Source organism: Haemorhous mexicanus, chromosome 3, assembly GCF_027477595.1.
Source record: "Haemorhous mexicanus isolate bHaeMex1 chromosome 3, bHaeMex1.pri, whole genome shotgun sequence".
Lineage (NCBI taxonomy): Eukaryota > Metazoa > Chordata > Aves > Passeriformes > Fringillidae > Haemorhous > Haemorhous mexicanus.
The window spans coordinates 115,096,967-115,120,711 of record NC_082343.1 but is presented as its reverse complement, the minus strand read 5'-3'; the positions used below and the strand labels follow the sequence as shown (position 1 = coordinate 115,120,711).

Genomic DNA, 23,745 nt, shown 5'->3' with positions numbered 1-23,745 from the left:
CAGGCTCCTGTCTGGGAATTTTGTGGTGGGAGCAATGACCTGTCCTCATGTTTCTCAAATCTGACCCAAAAATTGGGTTTTAATTTTAAAATTACTATTAATTTATTTTAAATTACTATTAATTTATTTAGAATTAAAATTGCTATTAATTTATTTAAAATTAAACACTTTTAATTTTAAATAAAATTCAGCAAAAATCAGGCCTATTTCTATTTATTTTTTTCTCCCTAGCCTGATATATTTGAAGTGCCTGGATCCACTTTTCACTCAGTGGCTAACAGAAAACATAACTTTTTTGTTTTGCTTGCTTTCCCATAGGTTTTTGTCCAAACACACCATATGTGCTCCAACCTTATTTTCCTCCCATCTCTCCTGGACTGCCAGGTGGAGCTGATGGGATTGAGTGGATACAAAAACCTGCCAGGAAAAAGCCTGGCACACCTGTAACCCTGGAACACACCATCCTGGTGCTTCCCCAACGCAGTGAGAGACCAGAGGCAGAAATCAATACAGACAGAGGTTTTATAATTAAAAAATTGTGCATTTTGACAAACAGCTGGCAGTTACACCCGTCCCTCTTCCCCCTCAATGCAGAAAATACATGTCTGGAACCCAGACGTCTGATTTCCTAATGCCACGTGTAATGACCCACTGAGACTGTGCTTGAATTAACCCCTGCTTTTGGCTACCAGACAAGAGCCCAAAGGCAGGCCCACCCTGTACTCCAGTCCATTTGACCCTGGAGAGAACCAATCCCCCTTTCCAAGGCATTATTTTCATGGAAAAACCATCATTTCTATCTTCTGATTGAAAACGCCTCTGAAAATCAACATGTGAGACACAAAACTGATTTATTTTTATGAAAAAAGTAAACAAAGAAGAATTTTAATGAGGTGTGGTTTTTTTTTCCAAGATGTCCATGGGGAAGTAAGGCTGTTCCTAGTAAACTGAATGGCACCGTGGCTGGTTGTCTTGTCCAGAGGCCAAGTGACAATCTGGTCACAACCCAAAATAAACTTTCCTCACCTGGGGAGCACGAGATTCAGCACCCAGGCGTGGTGCTGATGGTATAGATAAAGCTCTGGCGCCTAAAATTCCTCCTTCCTTAGCAGAAAGAAAAGATACTCAGGGAGCTTTGGGGTGGATGGGGAGGCATCACCCAGGGGTTGTGGGCACGGAGGACTGATCTCAGCTCAGAGCCCCCAGCCCCACAGGTCTGTGAACACCTTCATTCGTCCCTACTGTGCAGACCTGTGGAGGCACATGAATTGTTTCTCTTTGCACCAATCTGGAACTCCCTGTGGAGCCCCAGGTGTGGAATCCTCCTTGCATCCTCCCAGGCACGTCGGAGTCTCGCCAGATCGCGGTTCCCGTCGCGTTTCGGAGCAAAGGCGTGAGCCCAGCCCGGAGCCTCCCGGGAGAGGCGTCCTGCGGGCTCGGATGCACACACACAGCCACTGACACACACACACACAGAGCTCACAGACAGCTACAGGCACATCGACACAGCCACAGCTTCCAGAGCAGTGGGGTTGCTCCTCCTGCTCCTCCCCAGGCCTTGGGCTGGCGCTGCGGGCACCGCCAGGTCTGCTCGGCCAAGAGCTGCTCCTGCTCGGGCACGTGGGGAGGAGCAGAGTTGGGCTGAGATCCCAGAATGGGTTGGGTTGGACAGGACCATAAAGATCACCTGATTCCAACCTTCCTGCCAGGGGTATGGGCCCCATGAGCAGGGTTGTTCCACTCTGACAGGGTCAGGAGCAGGGTGGGCACAGGAGGGAGAGCCTGAAGGCATCCACACTTGATCTGTAGTGTCTTGGGTGCCAGGTGTCCCAAAATTGCCATGGCAAGACCTCTGGAGTCCCTTGCTGGGCAGCACCAGAGGTCTCTGCCCCCCGTGCCAGATACAGGCAGCTGTGTGCCCTGAAAGGCAAGAATCCATCTCACAGCATCCATCTCACATTCTGCTGGGCAGGGAGGGAACCACCCTGTGTTGCTGCACTTCCAAAGCTCATCACAGCAATTTCTCCCTTTAATTTTAAGTCCCATTTTGAGTCTGTTATCCAAAAGTCCCCTTTCTCCTCTTGAAGTCCCTCTCTCTGATGGATGTGTGTTGCTACAGAGGATCCAGGGTTTGCTGGTGCTGCTGTTGAGGGGTGTCAGCCTGGGGATTTCTCTGACAGGAAACGTCTTGGGTACAACATTTCCTTGTTTGCAGGGTGAACCACAGGGTGTCTTGTGGCTGACAACAGGACCCAACAGGATCAGAAACGTGTATTGCTCTGGGTATGACTTCCAGGGCACACAGGACACTTCTGGTCAGCTGGAATCTCTGAATGTGCCCATGGTGAGTCCATAATCTATACCACAGGCAAAACAAAGCTGTAGTGCCCTGGACTCCATGGAGCAATCACATCTTCTCACCACTTCTTGGGGCTGGTACCATTTAACCCACAGTCCTTTGCTTGATGGGAGGGCTCCTTCCCACTGGAAATCAACTTCCCACTGAAACAGCCCCACGGATCCCACGCTTGGAACAGCAGAGGCTGCGGGGTGCCCAAGGGGACATCCATGGAGGAAAGCAATGTTGCTCCAGCCTGGGAGGAAGGGAAGTGGAAGGGAAGAGGGATTTTGTTTTGTGGCTGATTTTTGACCCCTTCTTTGATTTTTGAGTACAACCACCCGCACTGAGCTGCGTCCTGTGGGAGGAAGAGGAGGAGAAGGGACTTGGCAAAGGAGCTGAGTGTGTGTGTTGGGTCTGGATGCTCTCCAGGCTTCTTCCACGCAGGTCCTGCCTTCCCCATGAGCATCCCCAGGCCATTCCAGTGCCAACCCCCACTCTGCCACCAAGACCAGCTGCAGCTTCCCAGGGAAGCTCTCTCCTCGTTGGCCTCTCCTCACCCAGCCACGAGGCAGAGAGAGCCCTCTCCCTCTTCCTCCCCCATCCTTCCCTCTCCTTCCCTCCCCATTCAGCACAGCGAGAACCGGCGGGAATTGATGTTCATCTTGGTGACCCCAATGAGCTTGAGGGGTGTGGAGAGGCTGAAGGAGCTGACGAGGGGGAAGTCACAGAAGAGGTCAGCCAGCTCGTCCCTCTCCTCCAGCTCGAAGGTGGCATCGTTGAGCATGCGCTGGTGCAGGTGGCACGTCTGCTCAATCTTCAGCTTGTTGATGTCGCTGCGTAGCCGCATCAGCTGCCTGGCCAGCTGCTGGTCCTGCAGGCGCATTTCTGCCTGGAAAGGGGGGAAGAGGGGTTTTAGTGGTGAATTTGCTGCCTCCCTGCTCAAGGCTTGTCCCAGATTGCAAGACAATATTGGAATATTACCAATATAGCCGGACGGGACATGCTTGAGCTTGTCTGGCTCTTGCTGCTGAACCAAATAGCAGCACTGTGGTGTTTCAGCCCAGAGACACTTTTGGCTGGCTGGATGCTGCAGCTGGGCGCTGGAGGCAAGTCCAGGCATGCTGGAGCTCTGGTGGCTGTGGGATGGAGCTTCCTCCCTTAAGAGGGGCTGCTCCTCAGGTTTACCTCTGATGGAGAAAATTTAAGGCCATGGTGAAGGAAAGGAGTTGGTTCTGATGGAGGGTTTTGATCCAGAGCTTTATTCTGGCCCACAGGTCTCTGAATGCAGCAACTCCTCCAACAGGACCCTCCAAACCACGTGGTTGCTGCTCCTTTTAACCCCGGGGAGAGGGGCAGGGAAGGGGTAAGAAGCCACCAACCAGGTACAGGAGAGGAGGTCTCAAGGGACAAAGGACACCTGGATGGCCCAAACGATGGGCCAGGGGTAGAGGGCATCTTTTGAATCTGCCAATCACTGGACGTCCTTCTGGAATGCCAGGACTGACAGACAGTGCTGGGCAGGGGCCAGGGAGGGGAAAGGAGAGGTGGCTGACACACTTGGGAGGGAATTATCAGGGGAGGGACCCGGGGTTCTGAGGTAAACCCTGAAATCACCACGCAACAAGGCAAGATGTATTCTATTTACCATCTGTATGGCAGTTGTCTTCTGTTAAGTGGGCAGTTTTCCTTATCTCTTCCACAATCACTCCTCCCTGGGGGGGAGGAGGAACATCTGCTGATGAGAGGCTATTGAGTGTCACTGCATGACTGGTAAGAACTACAGCATCCCATTGGGAGATGCTCCACCCTGAGGGAGGAGCCAAGCATTCCTACCCAGATATAATCTGGAGATTCTGGAATACCAACACAGATCCTCCACTGGATTTCCCAGAGGAACAGCAGGTGCCTCTTCTTCCACTGGATCTACGGAGGAAGACTGCACCTTTCTACAGGATCCCTGCTCCAGCAGAACCACCCCTGACACTCCAGGAGGGCTGCAGCCACAATTCCAATGGGACTGCTACCAGCACCCTGACCAACATGGTGTCAGGTTGTGTTCTGACTCTGTCAGTGTTGTTTTAGTTTACTTCATTGTTTATTTTATCTTTTTATTTTCTTCCTTATTAAAGAACTGTTATTCCTGCTCCCATATTTTTTGCATGAGAGCCCCTTAATTTAAAATTTATAGCAAGTTAGAGGGAGGGGGTTTACATTTTCCATTTCAGGGGAGGCTCCTGCCTTCCTTAGCAGACACCTGTCTTTCCAAACCGAGACAAGGCTGCACCGGATTTTGGGGAACGGAAGGATGTTGAGGTGCTTGAATGTGTCCAGAGAAGGGTGACAAGGCTGGTGAAGGGTCTGGAGCAGAAAGCTCAGTAAGGAGGGGCTGGGGAGGCTCAGCCTGGAACAAAGGAGGCTCAGGGGAGACCTCATCACTCTGCACAACTCCCTGACAGAAGGTGCAGTCAGGTGGGGGTCAGGTTCTGCTCCCAGGGAACCAGCGATAGGATTAGGGGACACAGCCTTAAGCTGCTCCGAAAGAAGTTTAGGCTGAACAGTAGGAAAAAGTCCTTCATAGGAAAAGTGATTGGGCATGGAACGGGCTGTCCAGGGAGGTGATAGGGTCACCATCCCTGGAGGTGTTTGAAAGAAGTGTGTCATGGTCTGGTTGACAAGGTGGTGTTAGGTCATAGGTTGGACTCAATCTCAAAGCTCTTTTCCAACCTAGCTGATTCTGTGAACTCATCTAGAGGTGCTCAGTCTGTGAGGGAGACAGGGATCTTCCAAGCCAGCAATGCATCCCAAAAATATACCAGTTCAGGATGGGGAATTTTTAACAATCGAGAAATTCTGTGCCTGCTCTCATTTTCAGGAGCACCAGGAAAGTGGAATTAAAGCTGTGCCAAGGCTGTTGGCTTGGGTGTCTGTCAGGCTTCAGAGCCTCCTTCTCAACATTAAACAAAGCCCAAATTAATTTTGCTCATAAGGCAGCAGCCACAGGGAGACAGAGCAATTAGAGGTGGAAAGGACCAATTAAAAGAACACCAAATAACTGATCCCCAAATACTCAGTCTGGGTTTCCAGCCTGCATAAATCAGAGCTGGCCCGTGACAGAGTCCACCTCCCCTGTGCCTTATTTTATCTCAGTGATTTGAAGTGGCTCTCAGGCTGGGACCTCCATGGCTTCCCACAGGACAGAGAACTACAACCTCCAAGCTAATGATCTAAGTGTTTTGGAGGTATGTTTTTCTCCACTAGCACCTGGCTTGGGAAGGTGGAAGATTCAGAAGTAATGAAAGGAAAGAAGTAATTTATTAAAAAAAAAAAAAAAATCTAGCTCATAATTAAGAAAATTCATTGCCACAGGATGCTGTGGGTAGTGAAGGAAGGAGTGAACACTTGGTGTGGGAATCAGCCTGGCAAACAGGTGAAGGCAGGGCTGGAAAAGCAAATCAAGACAATTCCCACTTCCCACCCCACTTCCCTCCTCACAGAAAAGTAACAAAACCACAAAAGCTACAAAGAAAAGAAGGTGGGAAAGAAGCTGAACAGGCTCACCAGAAGGGGTTGGAACAGGATGAGCTCCAAGGTCCCTTCCAACTCAGCCAGTTCTAGGACTCTGTGACTCTGTGTCTTGGGATAAATTTCCCTTTCCTGGATTTTAGCAGCATGGATGTGATCAGACCATGTCAGTTTCCCTCCAGGCCTGGAAATGAGCTGCTCAGTTTGTGGGTACAGATGCAGCTCTGGGGAAAGGGAGTCAATTATTCCTGGAGTGGTGGCTTGTGCATGAAGATGCAGAAGGGAAGGGAGGAAGCTGAGTTCCCCTTGAGAGACCCCACAGAGACCCTGATATTCCTACATGAGCTCTTTCCATGACCCCTTTCCAAGGGCTGCTGCAAGGATGGTGTGCACCAGAGCAGCCTTGGGGTTGCTTTAGCTTTTGCCATAATCCCTCCTCCTCCAGGCAAGCAGAGAATCCCAGCATGGTTTGGGTTGGAAGAGACCTTAAAGCTCATCCAGTCCTGCCCCCTGCCATGGGTAGGGACACCTTCCACTATCCCAGGCTGCTCCAAGCCCCATTCAACCTGGCTATGAGCACTTCCAGGGATGGGAACCTGTGCCAGGGCCTCACTGCTCTCACAGGGAAGAATTATTTTCTAATAACTAAATCCCTTCAAACCCAAACCATTCTATGATCTCTGACACTAGATAGATATCCTGGAGGACATTGCCTGATGCTCCCAGATAGCAATAAGACTCCAGCTTGGCTGTCTGGAGAGGATTAAGTCACCTTTGCACCAATCTCTGAGTGAATCTCTCTTTCTCTCTCTCAGGAAATCTCCCTCAAATTGTTGGCAGGGTTGTGGTCATTTACCTTTATCAAAAAAACCCCACTATTTCCTCTCAGACCTCATAGCCTGTGCTCCCAGCAGAGCAATGCCACTTGGCAGTTTTTATTCTTCCACCTGAGTTACAATAAAAAAACCCCAAAACCTATTCTGTTGATATTTTGCCCTGTCTCACAACAAATGCTGACATTTTATCAGGAGGTGATCACAGGTGTTATTGAAGTGACCCTGGGTCATTCTTTCTTCTTGATGTATCAAGTTACCTAAGAAATGCCAACAAAGGCTTTCATTATATATTTGGAAGAATGTGGGATTAAAAAAGCCTCTGCTGCCAAGAAAAAAAAAAAAACAAAAAAAAATCCAAAAAACCCAACAACATTTAAAAGAGAATTATGAGGCCATTGTGCAGAGAGCTGTGAGTTATAGGTGCTTTTTTTCTTTTGCAAACCAGCTTTGCATTTTTTGACTGGTTCTTGTTTTCCCTCTTTTCAGGAATCTGTTTGATTTCACACAAGCTGGAAAGCAGAGCCCTCTAGAACATAAAGATAAGGAACAAAGCCTGGCATGTGGATAAAACCATGTGGATGTGGCACTTGGGGACATGGTTTAGTGGCAGGCTTGGCAGTGCTGGATTAAGAGCTGGACTCAATGCTCTTTGAGGGCTTTTCCTCAAGAATTCCATGTTTCTATGAGAGGATGGTGTGCACAAGGAGGAGATGGAAATGAGATGAAGGCTGTCACTGCCTGTGCTCTTTGGAAGGCTGCCTTGTCTTCCCAAGGGCTTGGGAGCTCCTTGCCTGGTGACAGGTCCTGTGGAGGCAGCTGGGCAGAGGGTGGAGCACCAAAGTCAAGCTGCTCTGCAGGGCATGAACTCTCTCTCCCCACACTCACCCCGGGACTTGGCTTGAGCTGCAAACCCCCTGTCCTGCATCCATGGAGCTGTCCCAAAAAACACTGCTCTGTTCAAACCCTCCCACAATATTTAGAGGAATTTCAGCCAGAACTCAGAAATCCTCATTCTTCTTCCCTTTCCCAGAGGCTCTGCCCAAATACTAAAGCCATTCCCCCCTTCCCATGCTGAGGACCAAACAATCACTGGAAAGGATGAGCGATGCCCCTTTAAAAGCAGAAAAGTTGTCAGGCTAGCAGAGCTCCACAAAGCTGCCTGGCAATGAATAATGGGATTACAGGGGCCACACCACGGAGAGCTGTGGGGTTTTTTGTTTGCAAAGTTCACCCACGAGGTAACTCCACACTCCAGTTTATCTGTGTGAGACAGCAGCAGGATCCCACACACGGATGCAACATCCTGAAGAAACCCATGGGGAGCATCCAGCAGAAGCCAGGCTTTGGATTTCCTTTGATCCTCTCATGGCCAGGGCAGGAAGAGCCTTAGGTGTGTCTTGCTCACAAAAACCAACATTTTAACACATTCTGCCTCTCTCTGCACACCCAGCCCCTGCTGTTTCTCACCAGCATGGCTGGGGAATGTGGTTGGAATGGACAGGATGCCAGGTTGAACTACCCAGGGTGGAAGGGGGAGCCAAACTCAGGTCCTTCCTGGCAGAGAAGTAACTGCTGGATTTAAATGCAAAGCTGGACCACCAGATCTTATGATCCTAGGAGAGGATTTTCTGCTTGGATTGAGCCTCAGAGTCTCCCAGGGATCCTTAACAGAGGTGAGGGAGAGAAAGCTCTGGGTGTATTCGTTCCTGATTTCCAGTCTAGGTGGCTCATCCTAAATAGCTAAAAGCAATTGCCTTCAATTTTGCCTTTCACCAGACAGGCAGACCAATAATTTTCCCATTTCCAGCAGTCCATCTTTTCTCTGCATTGCTTTTGGGGGATTTTCAGCAGGCAGCACCTTGAGGCATGGAGATGAGGAGCTCTTTGAGATTTGCCTCTCTTCCCAAAAGAGAAGAATCCCATGGATGAAGTCCCAGCCTGGTCCATGAAGCTCAGGGGGATGGTCTGTGGAGAGGCAGCTGCCCCCACAGGGCCAGTCTTTTTTATTTCCAAAAGATCAAAAGAAAATGAAATGTGAACTGGCACTTTCCTGAGTGCAAGCACAAAGAAGCACAGGCCACTTGTCAGATCCTTGCCAAACCCTTCAGACAAATCCACAATGTCTGTGTTTTAGTTTGGGGCTTCTTCAGAGGTGCCCAGATGCCACCCTGGCTAATTTTAGGTGCTCACACCCTTGTGGTGCAGCCCACAGCCCCAGATGAGTTTTCCCAGCTCCTCCCAGGAGTGCCTGGGAGTTCTCCACCACCACCAGGAGAGCTGTCTTTGCCAGCTGGACCATGTTGTGGGTCCCAAATTTCAAACTTCCTCAGTGTTGTTTAGGCTGTGCTGGCTCCCTCTCTCCCCAAAGCAGTGGCTGCACCCAAACTGACCCTTGGGGTTGGTCCTGTTCCATAATAAATCCTAAACTCTTCCCTACTTTCAGCAATTTAACAGTAGAGGTCACAGAGTCACAGAACGGTTTGGGTTGGAAAGGACCATAAAACTCATCCTGTTCCACCCCCTGCCATGGGCAGGGACATCTCCCACTATTCCAGGTTTCTCCAAGCCCTGTCCAACCTGACCTTGGATACTTCCAGGGGTGGGGACTCCAGAGCTTCTCTGGGCAACCTGTGCCAGGGCCTCCCTACCCTCATAATGAGGAAATTTGGTGCTGCATTGTTGTTTAAATTCACTCAAGCACTTGTTCAGCCAACATGAGTATCCCAAATGGAAATAGAAGTGCTTAACATTCCATTTTTTAAAATCTGACCAACAGGACACAGGTGTTTTATGATTTCCCAGACATTTGTGTTCCTTTTCAGGTCTTTCCTGCATTCTGGCTCCCACCCCTCAGATTTCAGTGCCAAACTGGTGAATTGGAGATAGAGAACACATGTTTCCTAAAAGGACAAAGTTACAACTGTTCTAAGATGTCCCTGTTCATAGGGTTGTACTTTAGCCATACTTAGGAGGGAGAGGACTTTGAATACTTAATTTTATAACTTGTAAAACCTGGCAAATTTCAAAAGCAAAGAGCAAAGAGTGACCCCTCCAGCCCTGGAGTCTGTCACCATCCATGGGCTGGTGATGGTTTTGCTCTCAGCACAGATGAGGAGCTGCCACACTTGACAGTGCAAAGGCAAACACAAGGGCAGAGAAGAGGCAGGAGGAGCTGGGGAGGGAAATGCTCCAGCCCCGGGGCAGCTCAGCACATGCTGAGAGCTGCAATTTGCTCCTACACCTCCTCAGAGCCTCTCAGCACAAAAACAAGAGCAGTTTGCATGTCTGAATAAATCAGCTTCCCCGGGGCCAGGTTCTCAGCAGGGCCCAGCTGACGTGGCTGGCTGAGGCTCCCTGGGTTTGTGTCAGTCCTACAAACCTGGGCCTGGGACAGGGCACGGGAGGTGACAGGCCCAGAAAAGCAGATTTTTGGGTTTGTTGTTGCTGGAATGGCTCTTGAGGTATTAAAAGGTCTTTTTTCTCAGCTTTGTGCTTGAAGAAGAAGTCAGGATTCTTTGGCTCTGGTTTTTAAGGTTGTTTATTTTCTCTTATCTATCACATTTTCTTTTGGACTTGGGGAGGTCTGTCTAGCAGGTCAGGTTGAGGCACACTGAGTGCCCTTGGGGCAGTGTTATCTTTTTATACTAAAAACTATGTATACTTTATTTACAATAATTTTATAATATTTATTACTTAAGTTAGATGGTTTGTCTTTATCTTAAACTAATTTAAAAGTGTTACTATCACAGCACAAGATGGAGGACAAGAAGAAGAAGGACAGGACACACTTAGATTCTTTTAGTTTGCTTCTTGAAGTTCTATTCTAAAAACTTTAAAATTTTACTTTTTCCCTTTGTGATAAATTTACTATCGTTTTATTCAAATTTTTGTGGCTTGTAACTTTTCCCATAAAGTTGGTAATTGTTTCTATGGGTTAAAATCGGTGTCTTTGACTCCATGCCAAGGTTTCTGAGCCCCCTGCCAGGGTTTTGAGTCTTTTAGGGCAGTCAGAGGAATGTCTTGAGTTCTGACAGCAGATGGACAATAAAACCTTGGGTTTTGTCTTTTGCTTCACTTCTCAATGTGAGCAGCCTGGACCTGGCTGAGGTCAAAGCAGAGCAGACTCTGAAGACACAGAGGAAAATTCCTTGCAGTGTCAGATGATGGCTTCTGTGTGGATTGGGACTGAAAAGAGATAGGGCAAGAGGAAATGGCCTCAAGTTGCACCAAGAGAGGTTTAAGTTGGATATAAGAAAAAATTTCTTCAGCAAAAGGATTGTCCAGCCCTGGCACAACTGCCCAGGGCAGTGGAGGAATCCCCAGCCCTGGAGGGATTTGAAAGCTGTGTGGATGTGGCTTGGGGACAGGGCTTAGTGCTGGCCTTGGCAGTGCTGGGGGGTGGTTGGACTCGATGATCTTAAAGGGCTTTCCCAACCTAAACCCTTCTATGATAATACCAAATTTACTCTCCTGCCTCTGCTGCTTTTGGCTGGGATAGAGTTAAATCCAAAACTGGGTGGTCCTGTACCAATTGCCTGATGGGAGCAGTCCCCAGCATGTGCAAACTCCTGAAGCTCCAAGTGCTTGGCAGGAGCTCCCTGGGACAAGCCAGAACCATTCCAGGGTGATGCTGTTGAAACAACCCAGCCTGAACACGCTGGGGGCTGTGCTGAGGCTTGGGGCTGGTGGAGCTGCACACTCTGCATCCCACCCCCTAAGGACAGGGCTGCTGCACTTCTTTCCTGCATGCAAAGAATCTCTACATTTACCAGATTTTGCCCCTTCATTGGATAGGTGAATCCTACAGACCCTAAATAACCACATTGTGGGATCACAGAATCATGGGAGGGTTTGGGTGGGAAGGGACATTAAAGCTCATCTTGTTCCACCCTGCCATGGGCAGGGACACCTTCCACTATCCCAGCTTGCTCCAAACCCCACCCAGCCTAGCCTTGGACACTTCCAGGGATCCAGGGGCAGCCACAGCTTTTCTGGGTGCCCTCCCCACCCTCACAGGGAAGAATTCCTTCCCAATATCCCATCTAACCCTGACCTCTGGCAGGAGGAAGCCATTGCCTGTGTCCTGTCCCTTCAGGTCCTTATCCAAAGTCCCTCTCCATCTTTCTTGTAGGCTCCTTTGGGAACTGGAAGGCCACAATCAGCTCATCCCAAAGCCTTCTCCAGGCTGAACAATCCCAGCTCTCTCAGCCTTTCCTCACAGCAGAGCTGCTCCATCCCTCTGCTCATCCTGGTGCTTCCTCTGGACTCTCTCCAGCAGCTCCAGGTCCTTTCTGTGCTGGGTCCCAGGGCTGGGGCAGCTCTGCAGGTGGGGTCTCACCTAAGAGGGGCAGAGAGGCAGAATTCCCCCTCCCCTGCTGTCCACACTGTGGGATCAGCCCAGCATCTGGTTGGTTTCTGGGCTTCATCCTGCTGTGGAGCCTTCCTGATGGCTCTGCTACCACCACATGAGGAAAAATCTTGTCTGTGTTGGGATGTTGGGAAGCTTGTTCCTTTCTTTGACAAGAAACTGCATTTCACCCTTGAAATGTAATGTGAAATGCACCTTTTGGTTCCAGCACCATGTGATGGGATGGCCTGGCTGTGCTCCCTCTGCCTGCTGGCAGCTCTTACCCACACTCGTGCCTCCAGCTCAGCTATTTCACCCTGTGGTCAGTCAAAAAATTGCTCTCTCTTTTGGGGAAATTGTTCTAAATTACCAGTCACGTCCAGATCCAGCAAAGACTGGTATAATTAAGTGGCTGGGAAATGGAAAGTGAGGAACAATTAGGGTTTGCTTGGCCTTTTCTTGTCTTTAATTCAAACTTTCAGCTTTTGACAGATGGTGGTTTAGATACCACACCCCAGTCTAAGGGGTAGAATCAGACTCTGAGACAATTTGTACTTCCATCATGGGCAGAGATTGAAAGAAAACCCCAAATCTTTTAAAATCCAGGGTTCTGAGAAGGAAAATCTGCTTCTCACTCTCTTTGATCATCTTGAGATTCAGGGTTTCCATCAAGTGTGAATTTAAGGTTACACCCAGAATCAGGTCACAGATCTGGAGCCGAGGCTGTCCAGAGCACTGAGGGGTTGTAGGGGATCATCTCAAAGCTGTTCCTAATAGTCCTGAATTCCTGAAAGCATGGCCCTGAGAAACCAAGTCACCAAAGGCTAATATCCAGAACAACCTCTGTAAATAAATCCTCAGGGGACCAGTGGAGTTGGGTGAATGCAGCAACAGAAAGTTGACAAATCAACATTTTCTGAAGCAAAAGTCACAAAGAAGCCTTTAAAACTGTTATTCCTCTTTGTCAGAAGCTTTCCTCAAAGATTTCAGTGCTTCTCAAAAAACAAAGTGTCTGCACAGGAACATTTTCACAAGTGTTGGCCACAAGTGATGTCCCAGCCCTTGCTGCAAATATTCCTGCTGGGACTCACAGGCAAAATTCCAACTGGGCAACAGAAACAAAGCCACGTGTCATGAGTCACTTCCAGTGATTTGGGCCAAATAATAAAGAATTTTCATGCCAGTGAGGAGAAGGGAAGTGTGGTTTTGGTGTCTGATTTCTTCTACTCCTGTGAAGAGCACCTGAGCTCAGTCTCCAGCTCTGACTTCAGCTGCCCTCACAGGGACATACCCATCCTATCAACCTCCAGAGAATCTCAGAAAACCCTAAAAGGGAAGGGACCCACAAGGATCATCAAGTCCAACTCCTGGCCCTGCACAGAACAACCCCAAAATCACTGGATATGCCTGAGAGTGTCTTCCAAACATTTCTTGTGCTCTGTCAGGATGGGTGCACCCCCCTGGGAATTATCTCCAGGCTGTTCTGACTCCTGAGCTCAGCTGGGAGCTGGGTCAGGCCCAGGATAAATTTGTGCCAAAACCCACGATAGAAAAGTGACAGAGGAAAGGTGAATTCCAGCCCTGGCTCTCTGGATTTTCCTAGCACAGGTTCCTAAAAAAGACAAAGGATTTTTGTCCCCTCCCTCTCTGTGAAATATCCAGCACATCAAAACCAGAAATAAACAGGTGTGGGAGACAGGGCCCAGGGCTGGGATGGGGGAATGACAGAAATGTGGACTGGGTTTGAATCAAGAAAAAAGCAACAGAGGATGGGCCTGGAAGAGCCAGGTGTGGGAAACAAAATGAGTGATGGAAAAATACAACAAATGATGAAAAACACAATGACTGATTGTTGCCTTTCCACCTGGGGCCGAAGGCAGGTAGCAACAAGGATTTTTCACACTCTTTCATTTCTATCCCTCTTGAAAATTGGTGCTAGCAGGGACAGGGACAGGCAATCACTTACCAGCTCCTTCCTGAGCCATGTCAAAGCTTCGTCGATGCTCTCAAAGCCACCTATCCTCCCTGAGGTGACAGTCCCCTTGTCCTGGGCAGGGCTCCCATTGAGGTGCAGCTGCACCTTCCTCATGGGGACAGTCTCCCCTGGGGTCTTTTTGGCCTTGGTGGCCTCGTCCTCCCTGTCTCCCTCAGGCTGGGGGCTCTTCCAAGCCTGCTCCTCCAGCTTTGCCTTCCATTCCAAGTAGGAAGGGCGCCTGGTCTCCAGTCTCAACTTCTCTGTCAATGCCTTGAGGGTTCTCAGGTGATCATCTGGAGGAGGAACCCCCCCAGAGCCAGCATCCATGCTGTCCAGAGCCTCTTCTATTTGGATTTGGGGCACAGACATCCTCTCTGGGAGTCCAAAGGCATAGAGGTGGGCTGGAAAGGACCAGGGATGGAGATGAGAACCCTCAAGGTTTGACCAGGGTGTCACGAGGTGCTCAGCACAGCTCCCTGGAGGACAGCTGAGGTGTGGGCCCCTCCTCAAGCACCAAACCAGCCTTGAAAGAACACCTAGAAGAATAAGAAGAAAAAAAAGGATTGGTTTTGAGAAGAAAAAGGGAGTGAGGAAAGAGAGACAGCTCTTGCTGGAGCAGGGGAGTGAGGGTTTTGGGAGAGGCTCAGTGCCAAGGTGCTGCAGGGGAGGGTGACCTCACCTCAGTTATCTGAGTGCTCTGGGGCAGGAACAGACAGGCTCTGGCTTTTAGCAAAGCTCTGGTTACCTACACCTCCAAACTCAAGGGGCCACAGAAGGGTGGCCAAGGAGGCCAGGACACATTCCCAGACCCCAAAGTCCTCTGGAGACAGCAGTGGCTGCTGCTGGATGTTGAGCTGTCTGGTTTTGCTGATTTTCTGCCTGGCAAACCCACATTTCCCCATCTGGGCAAATCAGGTCCAGATGAAATAGGACAACCTGAAAGAGGGGAAGTTTGGATTAAATATTAGGGAGAAATTTCTCCCTGTGAGGGTGGAGAGGCCCTGGCTGAGGGTGCCCAGAGAAGCTGTGGCTGCCCCTGGATCCCTGGAAGTGTCCAAGGCCAGGCTGGACAAGGCTTGTAGCAACCTGGGATAGTGGAAGGTGTCCCTGCCCATGGCAGGGGGTGGAATCTTTAAAGTTCTTCCAACACAAACCATTCTGGAAACCCAAAATTATTCCAAGAGTTTGAGTCAAAAGGAGAACTGGAAAAAGGGATTTATTCTTCCCCACACCACACTCCCCTCCAGTTTAAGATCCGGGTTTAATTCTGGGTTTGCCAAAGCTGCAGCCTGAGGATTCAGTTCCCTCCTGGCCCACTGGCTCCAGTCAGGAATGTGGTCCCAGCCAGGTGAGGAACTACCAGGGGTGCTGGCATGGCTGGGGCTCAGACACCCAGGGAGACTTGGACTGGTGGTTTCCATCACTGGCCACCTCCAGTTTGTCCAGTGGGAATGGTCCCTTGTAAACACCCTTAGGAGCAGCAGCACAGAGAAGCCAGGAGCTCCCTCCCCACTTCTGCTGTCAGCACTCATGGAAGCTGTCCCCACAGCCCTGGGACCTGGAGGGGCAGAGAACTCCTCAAGAGTTAAGCTCAGGCAGCTTTTGTATTCATTTGCCAGCAGGATCAGATAAGAGACATTCTCAAGGTCGTGTGCTCATCTATAGCTGAGCTAGGAATAGATCCAGAGCTCTCTTCTGAACGTCAGGCACAAAACAAAATACTTCTCTGCCTGCCTGGTGAGGTGCCTGGAAAACCAGGCAGGATGTGTGCAGCTTCCTAGAGCTACTCAGCCATTCTTCTCCCTGCCATTCCCACAAAGGCATGTGCAGCTCTGAAATCCAGACCATAATTACGCCTCTCCAACCTTTTCAGTAGGAAGATTCAGTTTAAAATAAACACAGAGTGAGAGCTAGACTTATCCCAACAATTGTGTGGGGGCACACGAGCTGAAGGAGGAGTTGAGAGCGTACACACAGACAGTGTGGGGGTGGAGGATTAGTCATGTTGTGGTCGCCTTCCTGCTCCTATTTATGTTAATGAGAGTTTTACGGGGAGAGGGAGCACGCACAGACACTCTGGCAGGTTGAAGCCAACAGCTCTCGTGCCTGGAACAGCAACAATTTTCCTTCTCCTGTCTAAAAAGAGAGGGAAGAGCAGCAGGCTGCCCTGGTGGAAGAGTGCTCTGCAGGGCTCTGGGCATATCGATGAATTTACCTTTCCTCCTGCTCCAGCCTCCCCAAATCAATAAAGGAAAACAAGTAATGACTCTAAAGACCTCGTTTCTGAGCTTTTTTCTCTATTCTATGAGAGCTCTGTGGAGACTGCTGAGGGTGGCCCAAACCCAGCAGCCCCAGAGCCTGCTGCAGTTCCACACTGGGCTGCTGGATTTGCTAATCCCCAGCAAAGATCATATTTTTATCATTTTCTGAATGCCACAGCTACAAAACAGAGCCCCCCACAAACTCATTTGTCCTGTTTTTCAGCGTGTATGAAATCCTCAGGGTGGCAATGGCCCCTGGTATTTGAGCCCTGGGCACAGCTCAGTTAGCATTTGGAGCACTGGACCATGAAAACAGAACAGCAGCTTAGAGCATCCCCTTTGTCACAACCCTGCTGACATCTCCCCCTCCCTGTCACCACAGCTCCCAGCAGCTTTGGAGGAGATTTGGTTTTCCTACCCTAAAAGCAGCATTGATTCAGGCCATCCTTCACTTTCTCTCTGGTGTAACATGAAACATCTCATTGCCTCTGCAGGGACACCCCCTAAACTGGCAGCATTCCCCAGCCTGTCCAAACTCCAAAGTGACAGAAGAGAGCCACCTCTAATTTCCTATCAATATCTTGGACTTGGATCAAAGACCTGCTGTAGAGAAAGAGATCTGAAAGTTGTTAAGTGTGAGAAAAATGCCCCTGTGCTGTAACACAAACCCTTTGGTGCCTGAGCTACCAAATTCCCAGGAACAAACCTGCCTCTGGCTCAAATCCACATCCTCCCAGTCTCCCTGCCCTAGGCTTGGCTCCCCCTGGGCTGGCCTGTGTGAGGGGATTTAAGTGATTAATCCTTGATTTGTCTCATTATCACACCTGCCACTGGGAGTTTGTGCCACTGCTAATTAGGGGTAACGGGTTCAGCCCCAAAACAGGGTGAGGGATGGTTCACACCTCACTCAGAACCTCTGCTCAGGGGTTCCCCCCTTCCCTTAGGTGAATCCTGAAAGCACAGAACGCAACGGGTCACTGAGACAACAACAAAAAAACCTTTTAATTTCTTTCTGGTGTTAGGTTTCCACTGGAGAAGTCAACTGACCTACCCCAAGGGATCAGCAGAAGCACCAGCCTGGGATGGAGAAATAATAGGAATGTTTGAACTGGGAGTTCAGCAATTAGCCAAGGAGGAGGTGTGGGGAGCAAATTATTCTCCTTCCTTCACTATTCCTGGTGGATTGTGGGTTCTTGTAACACCATTTCTTATTGCAGAGGAGCAGCAGTGGCTGCAGGAGTGTGTGGCAGAAGAATTCTGTTCCTCTGGGGGCTGGGAAGGCAAAAAAGCCTCGATAGGAGACAAAACCTCAGCTGACAGAAGCCCTTTTGCCACACACACCCCACAGATGATACTTGTGGCATGGAGCAAACAGGGCAGAGGCAATGCTTCAGGCTGTGAATGACCTTCAAAAAGCACCTCAGCCCCTCTGTGCCTCAGTTTCCCTCTCACTGAGAGGTCAGTCCATGCAACTGGCCTTCAGGGAAAAAGCTCTGGGGATTGTCAGAGATGTACAGAATTCAGAATTCACCTCTGGTGTCCCCAGATCTCATCTGGGTGCTCGTGCTCCCACTCCAGTGGGTGCAGGGACACCCCCCGTGATCCATGGAGTTTGGGATGCGGTTCCCTGATCATTTGCTCTGGAGGTTTGCACAGGGGTCACCCAGATACCCCCTGGTCCTACAGAGGAAACCCCTGGAGTAAATCCAACCTGCCAGCATCACCATCCAGCTCTGCAGCTCCCAGCAGCAGAGGAGGACCCTGAGCCTGGAAGGGTGGGGTGAAGGAACACCGAGGTGGAGTGGGAGATGGGGGACAGTGCCTGGTGTGCAGGGAGAGCTGTGTTTGCCTCCCTCCATGCACAGCAATGACACAGGGCTGGAGTGGGGGTGACTGACCCCCCTGGAGGTCTCTGACCCCCGCTGGGTGTCTGCTGCAGGTTGGGAGAAGGGCAGAGAGGAGGAGATGCCAGTGAGAAGGGGTTGCCATAGCAATGGAGTAAGGGAGGACTCTGGCTGAGGTTGGATGAATGTTCCAGAGCACCCTCAGGGCAGCAGAGACCCAGAGGCCTCAGGAATGGGGTGAGGGAAGGAGAGACCCATCAGGATCAATACTGCAGCTCCCTGGAGCTGGTGGCTCCCTTTCAGGGTGGTTGCAGATCACTCATTCCTTTCCCCGTGCCAGATTGAGCTCTGTCAGGAGAGGAGCTGCTGTGCTGTTGTGGATTTGGTGAGCTGGGGGTCCCTCACCCTGCCAGAGCTCCCCCATCCTGCTGGCTCTGCACAAGGATCCTGCAGAGGTGGAGAACAAATCCCTGGGCACCCCACTGACCCTGAGGAGAGCTGGTTTCCCTGGATTTTATTATTCAGTGTTTACCCACCCAATCCTTTTCTGTAGCAGCTGAAATCCTCCCATGCAGAAAACCAGCCTGGTCCCAAAGTGACCTTCATCTTCCCTCCCTTCAAAAGGACAAAATCCCAGCACCAGGAAGAGCTGTCTGATCCCGAGGAGCCAGGACATGCTCCAGGGCTGGAATTTGGTGCTGTCAGGATCAGATGCTCTCTGCCTGCTCAGGATGCTCGGGAAAGGATGGGAAGGGCTCTGCCCATGCTGGAGTCATGGCAGAGCCCTCAGTGACACTGGACACGGTGCCCAAGGAGACATTCTGGCCACGTTCCTGTCTGTGAGCTTGTTCCTTTCTCCGTGGAAAAGTGGCAGCACTGATGGGACCAAAATGGGCATTACAAGCATAGATGTGGACATGGCATTCACAGAAAAATGGGGAGAAGGGAAAAAGAGGGGCTTTCCATTCACATATGACCTGGAGCGAGATGAGGGTTTGCTCCAGCACATCCTTCTGCCCAAATGGCCTCCAGAAAGAGCCCTGAACACTGCAAGGGAGGAGGGGAGGGCAGTGGGGGCTGCTGAAAATCCATCAGAGGAGTGGAGGGAGGCAGAGATGGCTGCTCCAACCCTGGCAGTGTCCAAGGCCAGGTTGGACAGGGCTTGGAGCACCCTGGGATAGAGGAAGGTGTCCCTGTCCATGGCAGGGGGTGGATGAGTTTTATGGAAGGGACCTCCCTTCCAGCCCAAACCATGTTGTGATTCTGTGAGATTAGAGGGGACCAGTTTGCACTCCCTGCCCCAAGGCACTTCTCCCTGGCTGATTTCCAGCGTCACAGGCAGAGTCAGAACCTGTTTCAATAAACACATCTGCACCTTCCTGCCCGACTGCACCTCATCCCTCCTGCGTCCCCCACACAGCTTCTAGCAGGCTCCTGGTGAGGCAGCAGGGCTGAGGCTGCTGCCTGCTTCAGATAGACCCTTTCAGCTCCATTTTCAGACCAGTTAGGCTCCCCTTGATCAGCAGATTTCCAGGCTTTGTGTGGAAATCCTGTATGAAGAAGTATTTGGCATTCCAGCAAACCAGTCTTCCAGTCAGCTGGAAGTAGCTGCAAACTGGGGAGCTGAACGAGGTCAATGCTTACAACCCACCCAGCCCAAAGCAGGTAGGATTCCTCTCAGGAGGAAAAGGATTAAGGAGCAGAAACAAAGGCAAGTTTTCAGGCTCTTGGTGAAGTCACCATGTCCACCTTGGTGTGTTCTGAGCTCTGTGGAGCCATGGGTTATGGGCAAGGGTTTCATCTCCACTCACTGCCCCAGGCTGCCTGCAGGTTTTGGAGCTAATCTCAGAGGTGGCACAGCCAACCTGTCCCCAGAGATGCCCCCAAAGGACCTGTGGCTTGGCCCAGCTGGTTTTTCTCCCTTTTTCCCCGCTGCCACCCCAGGCACGGCCACATTTCAGCAAGGAGAGGAGGGGACCTCTGTGCCCGTGTGCCCAGGCTAATGAAAAGGGCTGGGATTCCTTGGGAATGAGCCAGGGCAGGCTGAGAAATGCTCTCTTCCCAGGAGACTAACACGGGGAGCTATTTTTTCCCCAGATGCAGCATGCAAGGGTGTGTTTTCAGAAAGAAGAAGAAACCATTCTAACATTTTTGTTTTGTTTTGTCGAGCTCCTATCTGCCCAGCACCGAGCTCAGCCCCTGCAGGGACAACACCAGAGCCAGCTCCCACTGGAGACCCCCAGGCTCCAAGTTAACACGATCAGGGGAGTGGGGTCAGCCCCTTGGTGACCCCTTAATCCCCTTTACATGCCCCCTGTCCCATCCAATCATCCAAACCATGATCCTCCAACCCCTGTCCTCAGACCTGTCTTCTCCCAGTGCTGAGCTGCACTGTGGCATTTAATACCATTTAAGATCAGCTGGTTGCAAACAGACCCTCCTCTCCCTCCCCCCAGAAGGGCTACGCTGCTCTGAGGCTGATTATTTTTATTTTTTTCTCTTTTTCCCTGCAGTGTCTCTGCTACATTTTGCAAACACCTAATGGCTGCGGGGCTGTTGCAAGCCCAGAGCCCGGCAGAAGCCGGATTCCTCCCGTTCTGGTGGATTTTTGTGGTGTACAGACCCCCCCTGTGAAGGATGGGGGGAATTTAAAAGGCATTTCAAAGCAGGGAAGAGCTGGGATGCAAAAACACAGCAGCAGCTCCCGTGTGCTGAAATGATGGCTGGCACAGAGCAAACCCACGGCAGCCAAAACAGGCTCGTTCCCGCTGGAAAGTGGGGAGTTCCTCGGATACAGGGGACGAGCAGACAAAGCCAGAGGAATCAGCTCCTCGCTGGAAGCCAGGAACTTGCTTTCCATCCATTCCCACCTCCCACCCCGCCTCCGCTGAGGTCTCCGATGTAGGAAAGCTCCGGAGGGTGCAGGATTGTGGAATAACGGGGGGAGCATCGCAGGGAGACAGGGAGGGGTGTCCTTAGAGAGGTGCCTGTGGTGGGAGAGGTGCCAGCCCTGTGGCTGTGGGATGGGGATGCTGCCCCTGTGTGCAGCACCCCGGGGCTTTCGGGCACAGACACTCGTGCTGGGAGGGATGCGGGCTGGCGCTATTATTTGAACAATTAGCTCCAAGCTGTTATAAAGGGCTCTGAAGAAGTTCTGGCTGGGTTTTTTGTTTGTTTTTTTTTTTTCCCCTCCTCGGTGTAAACCTGAGCTGCGAGGGCCAGACCCGAGCAGGTGGAAACCTGCTCTGCTCAGCGCACGGTGCCTGATTCAAAACCCCGAGGTAGCTACGCCCTGCGAGGCCACCACGCTCATCCCACCATGTCTGCACTGCACTACCCCACCAACCTTTCCAGGTTTGGGAAGGTTTCCAGGGCTCCCACACATCTCAGGCTGGGGGCAGAGGGAGCAACAGGTGATTGTCCCGAAACCCGGGCAGCCCCTCCCCTGTCACACCTCACCCAGTGCGGAAAAATCCTCCTGGAGTGGGTGAGGAGCCCCACGCTGCTCCCGGCTGAGAGCAAAATCCACAAACATCATGGGAAAGGAGGATTCAGACATTCCCAATCAATGGGGAGCCATCTCCAGGCAATGTCGGCGGGGCAGGGGATTGCGGCAGGGGGGACACTTCGCAAACCCCACAGCAGACCCGGCTCACCAGACCCCGGAGCTGAGCTGGTGCTCCGTGGGGTCCCCATCACCCCTCTCTGCTGCTCCTGGGGTCCCCTCCAGCGCCGGGCAGCTCCCGTGCTGGGTGTCCCCAGGGTGGCTCTGTCCCCCCAAGCCACCACCAGCACCAAACTTACCGGGGCTGGAGTCAGATCGGGGATTATTGTACGGACATCTTGGCTCTCTCCTTGCTCCTCGGGTCCCCAACTTGGTGTTTGCAGAGCGGTGTCACCAGTGCCTCCCGGAGTCTGTCTCATCCTCCTCCTCTGTGTCTCGCTTCAGCAATCTGTGCGTGTGGTGGTTGGTTTGTTGTTTTTTTGGTTTTTTTTTTTTTTCATTTAAGGGACTCTTTTTTTTTTTTTTTTTTTCCCCAGCGGTTGCGTCAGGGCTGTTGCCTGGAGACAGGCGAGCTATTCCAGTTTGAGCTTTTCAGTGCCGATTTCCTCTCTCTCTTTCATTCATACCACCAAGCCCTGAACCTACCTCCCACCAAGCAATAACCCTGGAGAGACCTGGAAGGGAGGAGCTGCACAGCCCGGGTCCTAAACATCCTCCGGCACCCAGCAGAGGGAGGAACATCAGCGATGCTTTCGGCGTGGCGAGCAGGGATGGAGCGGTCCAGAGGAGGACAGGTACTCTCGAGGCTTGCAGGAGATGCCCGGAGAGCTGCTGTGCTCCCGAAGGAATCTGTGGCTCTTCCCGACACCAAACTGCTGGTGTCCCGATGCTGATGATGTTTCTTACCATGGATATCCGTCCTCCCCCCGCCCAAGGAGTTTGGGGTCCTCTGGCATTCGGGAGAGCTTTGGGATGACGTTTTCCAGGTGCCACAGCTTGCCGAGGGGAATTTTGCAAGGATGCATCAGCATCTCTGGGAAGCCCCAGGGTGGTGCCTCCCTGGCTGGTACCATCCCTCTCCGGGCAGAAACCAGCTTAGGAACCAGCCTGTGCCTGAATTTTGTGCTGGGGAAGCTCCTGTTGCTTCCACAGCTGCCCCAGAGGGGTGGAAACCATTTTAGCTGCTTCCGAGGAGGGACTGAGAGGGGCAGTGCCCGCCAGCTGAGTGGGGTCCAGAATCAAAGGCAGGGGACAGAGGGGGTGTCTTTCCTTCATTCCTTCCTTCACCAGAAGTTGGAGGTTAACCCCTCAAAGCCTGGGGGCCGCTGTTCAAAGCATCCCACACATCACACATCTGGGGGCTCCGAGCCACCGCCCGCGTTTGCAGAGCTGGTGCTGCGAAGGGTTAAACCTTGGCCAGCGACCCCCAGCCATCCAGGCCCCTTCCCGCATTCCCACCTTTTTTTTTTTTTTTTGTGAGAGAAACCCCTTCACAGCCTTTTTATCCTTTTTCTTCACCTTTCCCTTCTCCTGCCTGAGCCATCCCCCCCGCCCCCCGAGGGCTACAGGGAGATTTACAGCCCCTTCCTGAGCTCCAGCATGGGAGGGCTGGGATTTCCCTCCTCCCCTCGAATGCCAGGGGTACCCCAGACCCCCACAGTAATTTAGAGGCTGTGCTTGCACAGGGTTTGGAAATCTGGAGTGCAGAGAAGGGGGATGTCTTGGATTCAGCAGTGCAGATTTAGAATGAGCAGCAGCATTTCCACATTTCTAATGAAAATGCAAGTTTTTTTCTAATTTTTTTTTTTTTTTTTTTTTTTTTTGCTTTGCCAGCATCCATTTTCCATTTTTTGTCAGATTTCAGATCTGCACATGCAAACTCAGCCTGGTGATCAGCTCTCACTGTGCTGCAGGGAGGCACCTGAAGGCTGATGGTGATGGAGAGGCACCAAGGGAGATGGAAGAGCTCTTGGCTGCATGTTAAAACTGTCTGACAAAGACCTACAGGAGCTTTTAGCAGCAAAAGGAATCCCAGAATCCCAACAGGGGACAGGTTGGAAGGGATCACAGTAGGTCAGCTAGTCTAGCCTCCCCATCCCAGAGCACAGGGCTGT

The 23,745-nt window shown here is 51.1% G+C and overlaps 1 protein-coding gene across 1 annotated transcript; it reads right to left on the bottom strand.

Annotated features, from left to right (window-relative positions):
- Positions 1-832: 832 nt before the first annotated feature.
- On the bottom strand, positions 833-22,400 carry FAM167A (family with sequence similarity 167 member A). The gene is made up of 3 exons (XM_059843105.1): positions 21,931-22,400; positions 14,013-14,557; positions 833-3,230 (listed from the first exon to the last, which is right to left on the bottom strand). The coding sequence occupies exons 2-3, from the start codon at positions 14,388-14,390 to the stop codon at positions 2,967-2,969; spliced, it is 642 nt and encodes a 213-aa protein (XP_059699088.1). The 5' UTR covers positions 14,391-14,557; positions 21,931-22,400; the 3' UTR covers positions 833-2,966.
- Positions 22,401-23,745: the final 1,345 nt, after the last annotated feature.

What these genes read in the sequence shown, in the direction of transcription:
- FAM167A (XM_059843105.1), bottom strand. Translation starts at nt 14,390, where the DNA reads ATGTCTGTGCCCCAAATCCAAATAGAAGAGGCTCTGGACAGCATGGAT. An exon ending in CATGGCTCAGGAAGGAGCTG is followed by an intron (nt 3,231 to 14,012) that starts GTAAGTGATTGC and finishes CCCCCTTTCCAG; the next exon opens with GCAGAAATGCGCCTGCAGGA.